The following is a 9,804-nucleotide window of genomic DNA, read 5'->3' on the forward strand; positions in this document are numbered from 1 at the left end:
TAGGAGAATTTTCCTTCAACTACAATTGTAGTTGGTCGGATCCTTCAGGTTAATGTGCGAAATCTATGGATGAAAGCCCCTGCAAGGCTGAGGTCCTGGAGTCAATTCCTAGACTGAATCTTTTTCTGTTTCAAATTTTCGTTTGAGAATCACTAATATTGTCTTCAACGATTAATCATGTTTTGTTTTCAAGTATTTAATAATATTGTGTATTAATTTAAATCCAAATTTATATGCCTCTCTCTCCCTAAATGTGATCTCCCTCTTTCCTTAGGATAATGTAGAATTAATTAAATCAATGTACTTTATCTATAATATAATTATGAACTAAATTAATTAAGATATACATACGTATGTAATAACATGTCAAGGTTATTTTGTGACAAATGACTCTTTATCAGATAAATAAATAATTTGATGCCAAAATTGTAATTTTATTTGATATTTTTTACAGTGAATTTCAGTCATTTTGAAGAATTATTCCGCACCCATAGAGTCTGACCACTGGTAATATTTCTCAGTCAATAATTTGACTGTCGGTTTTATTTTGTCTATGGATGATTCCAAGTCATAGTGTTTTATAACATTCTTTGTATTATGTGGTTTACCTGCAAAATTAAGTTGTTAGTAACATTTTTTTAATGTCTGACACTGATAACCAGGGGGTATAACTCCGATCGAAAATTGGAACGAACATATTGTGACGTCATATGATTGCCTAACCAATGAAAAACTTTGAAAATCTATGGAATTAACTTTCAGAGTTTTTCATTGGTGTATAAGTAAGCTCCGAATGAGAATTTTACTGTCTATATATTGGCATGTCTATAGTTTTTTAGGACCAATTTGTTTCATACAGAAAACCCAAAGAAATCGATCTAGTGAGTGGTTTATTTATGAGTCTGAAACTGAACTATGCAGGCAGCCAGAAAAGCCTCGTTATTCAGCAGTCAAAATATTTTCAGTTCAATTACTTCAAACTCAATTGCTTTTTTTAACCTTTGAATATCGACCTCCCTCGACTGATACCTCTGTAGTGTGCTGAGAATAAAAATATTATAAACAGAAAGTATTTTTTTAGGTTATCATTTGTATATGACGGCGCTTAACGGATAAAATTTTTTCATATTCAATGGGTACTTTCGAAGCTTGAGAAGTTAATGATATATCTAAAGTGGTACAAATAGTAGAAACCCTGAAAAGTTTTAAACAATTATTCTCAACTTGTTCATTCATCGACCTCCAAAACCTATAAAAATCCTGATGATTCCAGTATTAGGATAAGCTGTCAGTTTAACCCTTGGGACCTTCTAAGACCCAAACAGTCCCAAATGCCGTGCGCGCATTATACTCTCCTAAGACCATATTTGTCCCAGAACGACCGCACATTATTAAAATGCATATATCTCTCTTCCTCTCATCTAAAAATTAATTATTTCTTTTATGTCAGAAAGAGAACGAAATAGTGCTTGTTATTGTTTTTGAAAAAATGAAAGCTTGTAGAAGGTTCGATCCGTGCAAATCAACAACGTCTCAAGGGTTAACTTGTATTAGCTTGTATAGTTTTACCCATAAAAGATTATGCATATTGTTATTTTCAATTCATTTATACTCTTCATTTTAATTGACACATTTTAATGAAAACTCTGAATTAAATGATGATATTCAGATAAAAAATAATAATTCATTGTTCCGAATAAAGTTCCTACTTCTAGAAAAATATGTTGCACTAGCATCCCTAATAACTATCGTGGCAACACAACCATCTATAAAATTATCCGTGGCGAGCTGTACATAACTGTTTTTTATAAATTTCTTTGCATGCATATTTTATTTATTTTACCAATATTAATTACCTGAGCTCATTTCATACAGATGTTTTCGGACAGTAACCATTGCAGCTTCTTTACAAACGACCCGAATATCAGACCCAGAATATCCCTCGGTCATTTCAGCCAACATACCGCAATCTACAGAAGAAGTTTCAAATTCAGAACTTTGTAGAAACATTTGGAACATGCTTTCTCTAGAATCTGCATCTGGTAAAGGAATATAAATTCTCTTTTCTAGTCTTCGTAAAATAGCTGGGTCAATTTCCCTAAAAAAAAACCATTAAATTTATTTCAAATTAATATCAAAGGTATCTCAATGTGATAAGTAAATAGTACACACACAAATTCATTGCTTGCATACAGCATGTTTCAAACGTCTGTTTTTCAACTTCAGAAAAGAATATTCCAGTGAAATTGAAAAATTTTTAATATTAAAAAGAACACACTTAAAAACTTTTCAAATAACTACACATAGATACTTTTAGAATATTCAGAAGACAAAACGTTTTTTCTCCATGACGTTTGGCCAGGACATAATATATATGCAACAATACATACAATCCTAAGATTGGGTTGCTTGGGTCAACTCTAATTGTCCAGTATACATGCTGTAATCACATTATATAATATGAGTTATTAAGTTTTATGCAAAACATTAACCTCTCGGAGAGTGAACTTTTTCGAACAAAACTGTTTCCTAGGAGTGAGCATTTTAGAAGTACACTAATAAAAAAAAATTAAATGCAAAACCATAGTTTTCTCAAAATCTAGCAATGTAAAAATATTATTATTTATTTAATCATAATAATCAAGGACATTATAGTACGGCCATACTCCTTGGGGAGTATTTTGTTCTGGCCGTAATAGTACAGCCATACTCGCAGAGAGGAACAGATGTAAAGATTGTATTTTCTTACCATGGCAAATTCGATGTTGCCAGGAATAAAATATTTTCACTGTCCTTTCCTAGTCCGTCCAGTTCTATGAGAATTTCACTTTTCAAACGCCTCGATGCTTCATGCTCTGTCGAGTTATCTCGTTTGGATGCCAGAGCTTCGAATTCATCTACAAATATTATAGATGGGGCAAAATATCTTGCCAAATCGAATAACACCTGTAAATGAGTTTAAATATACTGATACGCGGTGTCCGGAAACTAGTGTTACAACCAGGAAACTGGTGAATCTACAACAGTAGTCGATTTTGTTGTATAAATTTTTTGATTTGTGTTTTTGTTTTCGAGTAAATCGAGTGGGAAGATGGAATTTTTAGTTGCATGATATTGCTTCCAAAAGCAGTTTGTTGTCTTTTAAAATGCGTTGAATCATAAACCTGGCTCCAAAAGTTTTTGGTAAATATTTACCTAACCGCAGCACTTTTAATAGGCAGGATTATAGAAAATACCCTGGTTTTCAACTTAATTACCGCCAGAAACAACTATTTACGTCGGGATCGGGAGAGATGGTAAAAGGTGCATTAAAATTCATTTCAAGGTTCAAAATTGTCACCATTTTGTTTTTTTTTTAGTACGGATTGACGTTTGTGAAAGTTTAGTTTCAATCTAAATATGCATAAATAATTAACCCAAACTAATAGATAACCTATTTTATGCATATTATAAATAGTTGTTTCTTGTGGTAATTGTTAAAACAAAGTGTAATTTCCATAATTTGTGCCAAAGGTGCGGAGGTTATATAAATAATAGACCAGTTTTTTAACCCTTTAGTTGCCGAAAAAAATAAATTATTTTATGATGTGAATTTATACAACAGTTTTCCGCTTGTACCACTAGCTTCCAGACACTGTTTAAATATGTAAATATATTATTTTAAAATATCTTATTGTCTTATAATACTCGTATATAAAAATTATTTATTTTCTTACTTTGATATTCTTTTCCGACTCTCCTCTCCATTTGCTCAATATGAGACTTGCTGATATATTGAAAAATGTTCTGTTGAATTCGGTAGCCAGGGCCTTGGCTAGTAAGGTTTTCCCGCTCCCGGGAGGCCCATAGAGCAGAATGCCTTTCCACGGAGAAACCAACCCTTGGAACAGGGTCGGATATCTCAGGGGATAAATCGCAGCCTCTCTCAGAGATAATTGGGCACTCTCTAGTCCCTTGATATCACTCCAAGAAACTGCGGAATTCTTGCGTCTGGTCGTTTGGTAGATCGATTCCGCAATTTCTTTTAATTCCGGTGATAACTCTGCAGTGAATTTAGTTAAGGGTTTTGTTTCTATTGGAAACTCAAAATTTTCGTTGGATTTCGTCACCCCGTTAACGTCACCCTAAAATATAGAGAATTTGTTTTTCTTGTTAGAATCCAACGAGACTCGACAACTATTTATTTCAAAAAGGTTTTGGTGACATTTTTCTGTGACTATGAAAAAAAATATATATATAATTTAATATTGTAAAATACGATTAACATTTCCCTCGAAGTTTCGGCATATCGTTTATGATAGTTCATTCATTATTAATAAATCGGGAATAGTCTTTTTTGTAATGTTCGGAAAATTACTCGAATATAAAATACGACGCATGTAAAAATCATTTTAGGCATCCAAATGACGTAGACGTTTACATAATTTTTTTAGAGAGCGACTTATTCGAAACATCAATAATTTTTTAGTTTCCTAGATAGATTTTTGATTATGCAAATCATTAGTATCAACCATGGACCTAATAAGCCCTTGAGATAAATTTGAAGCCGCGGGGTGAGGGGAAGATGTATGAAAAATACCATCAGCTACTTAATTTTTTTAATAACATAATATCTCATCAAATACCTAAAAAAATCATAAGCCGTCATAATTGCAATAAAAAAACATGAAAGTAAAATTAAAATAGTTACTTTTTTTTTTTTTTTAATGAGTTTTTTTTAATCCACAATGTACATTTGTTACGTATAATTTCTTTTATTTATAAAATTAGCGACCGGTTTCGACACGTCCGTGTCATTAACTAGCTATTTTAAAACTAAATTTTTAAGTGCAGAAATATGGGGTTTTATTTAGTTTGGTTCTTTGGTGGGAGGGGATTTGAGGGAGGGGGAGGGGGTTGAGAGGGAAGTGGAGGGCCTCCCACCAAAGAACCAAACTAAATAAAACCCCATATTTCTGCACTTAAAAATTTAGTTTTAAAATAGCTAGTTAATGACACGGACGTGTCGAAACCGGTCGCTAATTTTATAAAAAAATTATACGTAACAAATGTACATTGTGGATTAAAAAAAACTCATTAAAAACAAAAAAAAAACAAAAAAATGTCTAGAAATTGTTACATAGCGAATGCCAAAGAAATACAAAAAATAAAATAGTTACAATAATACCACTTTGCACACACACCATTTCAAAAGTTGGACATACACGATGGCTGCCTTTGGCTTCAATGCCATTTAGGGCTTTTTAGGTTCACGGAATCAATTTACAATCGACGTTGCGCGAAGTAGGCAACTACCTACTACCAACGCAGGTAAGTACCTAATTCGAGTTATGTGAAAAGTAAGGTTTTTTAACCCTAGAATACTAAACATATTTTTTAGCCCATTAATGCTAAACTTCGCCTGTGAGGCGACTTTTATAAAAAAAAAACATATTTTACTTAAAAAAAATACAACATATTAAAACAAAAACAAAAACACTTTTATTACATATTGGGTAACAAAAAAAAAATAACACAATTCATTTTTTAAATACATTAAATATATTAAAAGCTTATTTTAAGATCATATATTTTGTTTCGTGGTATACAGAGATCTTTTACAAAAAAAAAAAAATCAAAAAAATTCACAATTGGAAATAAAAAAAAAAACTTCTGGGTCTTATAGACCTGAGATGTACTAAGTCTATAAAAATATATTTCACAGCTTACAACTTAAAAATATTCATTGAGACCAAAATAAAGTTTCGGTTTTTTCCACCTACTTTTTTTTGTCGCATTTGCAACAGTTTGGAGACCGGTGTTCTAAGCAGTATGTTAACTTGCATTTTGCGCAGAAATAAATACTCATACGCCTCAATTTCGGGGGGCAGAAGTCACACATTGATCTTTTTCCCTTTTTTATGCATGGTTCATCTGAATCAGTGTCAGTATTATGACCAACCACGTCATGAATTGCAGAACGGACTCTTTTCTGCATACGTGGCCTTTCTTCCAAACGGATGGCGCACCAGTCGCTGCATAGGTTCTTGCTTAATATCTTGAGAAATTCTCTTCTTGACATTGGCTTTATTTTCAAAGCTTCGCAATTGGATACATAAATTACAAAGCTATTGAGTAGAGCCATATTCAACATTCCATAGAACATGCAAAGTGGCCAACGCCTAGTTTTACGGCTACAGCTTGAGTGACCACACATCTGGTCAAAAGTATCCACAGCACCTTTTGTTTCGTTATAAGAATGAATTATTGTCGGCTTACCGGAAACGGAGTCAACAGAAGGCTTGTCGTGCATCGTAGAGAGCAAAAGAACGGTCTTTTGAGGTTTTGGCTTGTAGCTAACAAGAGTGAGCTTTTCGTGGAATCCAAAAAGAGATGTCCCAACAGGGCGTGATGAATTATGTTTGAACTCTGGTGGAATTTCTTGCTTATTATTTCGAATTGTTCCAATAAGAGTAAGGTTGTATGGTGGTCGAAGCAATTGCTCAGCTAGCGGTATAGAAGTAAACCAGTTATCGGCAGTTAAATTACGATTTGTGCCATGTATAGTCTTTGTAAGCAGCTTACAATAGTAAGAGCCTAATGGTTCGTTTATAGCTGTACCGAGGTTTTTTCCCAAATACGGTGAGGCATCAAACATATATTTTGATCTAACATCGCACACTAAAACAATCTTTATTCCGTATTTGGCCGGCTTATTAGGAATATACATACGGAATGGACATCGTCCCCTGAATGCCAAAAGTTGTTCATCTATTGTCACGTATGAGCTTGGTTTATACAGATCTCTACATTGCTTGATAAAAATTTCCCAAATATTTCGGATAGGCGCAAACTTATCAGTTTTTTTTCTGTCGTCTCGAGTGTTACGATCATCGAAACGCAGACACTTTACAAGGAACTCAAACCGTTCACAGCTCATTGCAGCTAAATTTTGGGATCCACAAATCGTAGGATCAAACAGCTCATTTGTTGTCAAGTGATTATTTTTCAACGCTCCGCTCAAGATAAATATGCCAAGAAGCGCACGAAGCTCTTCTATTCTGACCTGTGATGTAGTAGTATTCTGAATTTTATACTTGGTAGCTGTTTGTATAATATATTCATTAGTCCGCAAAAGTACTTCGTCCATCAACTCCGAAGTAAAAAACAGTTCAAAACATTTCATGGGATCAACAATGCCCTTGGCGCCTTCTTTTGGGCCTGGCACAATATGGACTATGTTTCTCGAAGGAGTTCTGTTCGATTTTTGTTGTGACGAAGAAGGTTCTGAGGACCAAATATATTTGTTCTTTCCCCTCATAATCGATGCCGATGGCGTAATTATCCGATTCTCACAAGCCGGCTGCTCCCTATTTTGCGCCGTGGCTAAAGCTTCCTGTGTGGATTGTACATCGACATGAATTTGATTTGATACATGAATATTCTGCAAGTCATCGTCTAACTCAGTGACGTAATTGGGGTCATCCACACTGTCATCTGAATCAAAATCCGCTCCTAAATCGTCGTCCTCTTCACTTCCATCTACCGATATTTCCTCCAGCCATTTAAGTAGCTGCGCTTCAGACGTTGCCATTTCATAAAACTATAAAAATTATACTCAAACTTTAATTTTTAGCAAAAAATCAAAAAAAAAACCACAAACATATATGTACAAAAAAATTACCTTTAATGCTAAACTTCGCCTCACAGGCGCCACACGTGTCTGTATCTCAACAACGCAGCCGAGCAAATCCAAAAAACGTCTGTGCGCTAGCTCGTACAACACTCAACTGAGTTGGCGCGAGCGCATGCTTTGATACGAGTGAGCGATCAGGAGATATCACTCCAAAAAAAAATTGCTTCGCCTCACAGGCGATGTTTAGCATTCTAGGGTTAATATCTAAGTACCCACCCTGTCTTTTAGTTGCGTAATTATAAATGCATCTTCTGTAGTTTTCTTTGGATCATCTTCACTTTTAATTTCTTTATTATTTTTACCAACTTTGCGAGATTTTGCATTGTTCCTTTTTGCATCTGCATTTCCACTGATTTTCTGTGTTTCCCCTTCTTTAATTTTCTTACAAATCAATGGATTCTTATTAAATTTTATAAAGTAATAATTGGCGTAATCTTGCAAAATGATGTCCAAATCAATATTATCACACACTTGGTATTCATTGGTGAGATGTGCTTCTGTTGATAGATGGTCGGCGGTTTCAAAAAGGCCTTCGTCCCTTAAATAATTACTAATCAAATATAATATATTTCTTCGTCTTGTTTTAGTAGAGTTCTCTTTCTGCAACATTACGAAATTAAGGTATGTTGAAATATTCAATAAGCAAATACAGAGTACATAATGATATAATAATACTGAGATTAAACTAAAGGGTGAAAATTATAGCTACCTACGCGTTGAGTTACTTTATATAATACCTCTTTTATATTACCTTTATAATATTTTTTTCGAAACCTGCGTCGATAATTAAAATCCCTAATAGCGTACTTAACAAAAAGTTTCATCACAAACCTGTTAAATAATATTCGGATGTAAGTAGGTACCTCCGAATAATTCAGTTTAAGAAAATAACAAATATGCTTTCACATTAAATTGTAATCATGTGTTATTCGCGTGTGGTACTTTCCGTACGTTAAAAAACGAACCACAACACAACAAATCCTAATCATTTCAACAAAAAAAAGATTTCTACGCATAATAATATTTTTTGTGATTTACTGGTATCTAAGTAGGTACTAACCTAAATGTTTTTTTCCCAATAATATCACATAGGTAATGCTGATACCTACTTATAAGTAATAATTCAGAGAGGTAGGTACTAAATATGATTTAATTAACCAATAAGAACTCTTCAACTTATTGAAGGTGAGAGTCGAGAATCATGGAGCTGAGAGCACCTCAGATTACTCCAACAAACACTACACTACAGTGTAGGACGTAAGTACTTGACCAACTTGCACAAAGCGTAAGGGGGTGATATGTACTCCAACAGAGATATTGCGCAAAGGCGAGTTTGAAAAGGAAATGGGTAGGTACCTGCCTAACATGCTTGACACTTTATAACAGCCTAGAATTTATATTTATAAATAGAACTGACGAAAAAATAAACATGTTTAAAATTCGAATACTTAATGCACAAAAAACAAGTAAAATCACGCTTACCGCTTCTTTGGAATTGTTAGCACTAAATGATATTTCAATCGACATCTTGTTATTAAAACTGGCTTATTTTTAAACAATTCGGCAGCAAAATCCATTCGATTCACGCCTAATACATCTTCTCATGTGGTTTATTTTGAATTTATTTAACGGTTGCCATGGCAGTACTTTTTTCAAACCCCGAATTGTGCCTACCTAGGGGTGGGAAAGGGATTAACGGAACTGTAAACAGTACCTACCTCATGGCGGCTGGCTTGGAAGTATTATTTTTCACATGAAAATTGCGTATTGATTTTCTTTTTCTGTTGAAAATCGTGACAGCGCGTTTGATTCTTTTCAACCTGTTGTAGCGGGTAGCATACTAGGTACAAGAAATCACGCGATATAACATTATGTTTATACATGAACTAAACACTCACTTTTCGGAAATTTCCCGGACAAATTTTCATACAAGGAAAATGCGTGTGATTTTTTATTTGAACTACCAGATCAGCAATTAACAACGCTCTTAGAAAATTCTTGTCGTGGTTAAATAGTAATCCCCTTCCAAAAGCAAAGTTGTTATCTTAACTCGTCGCCGAAAGTTCCCGGATATTCAGGTGAGATTTGAGAATGAAGTCATCCCTGACGGCCGGCATAGTCCAGTGGTA

The 9,804-nt window shown here is 34.0% G+C and overlaps 1 protein-coding gene across 1 annotated transcript; it reads right to left on the reverse strand.

The window, feature by feature from the left end:
- Positions 1-477: 477 nt before the first annotated feature.
- Positions 478-9,284, reverse strand: LOC149425983 (katanin p60 ATPase-containing subunit A-like 2). Its single transcript, XM_089643986.1, has 6 exons — positions 9,158-9,284; positions 7,892-8,275; positions 3,717-4,124; positions 2,750-2,946; positions 1,857-2,098; positions 478-608 (listed from the first exon to the last, which is right to left on the reverse strand). Exons 1-6 carry the CDS (start codon positions 9,200-9,202, stop codon positions 478-480), a joined length of 1,407 nt encoding a protein of 468 aa, XP_089500112.1. The 5' UTR covers positions 9,203-9,284.
- Positions 9,285-9,804: the final 520 nt, after the last annotated feature.

Source organism: Hesperophylax consimilis, chromosome 2 (assembly GCF_061612785.1).
Source record: "Hesperophylax consimilis isolate HC1 chromosome 2, BYU_Hcon_1.0, whole genome shotgun sequence".
In the NCBI taxonomy this organism is placed as follows: domain Eukaryota; kingdom Metazoa; phylum Arthropoda; class Insecta; order Trichoptera; family Limnephilidae; genus Hesperophylax; species Hesperophylax consimilis.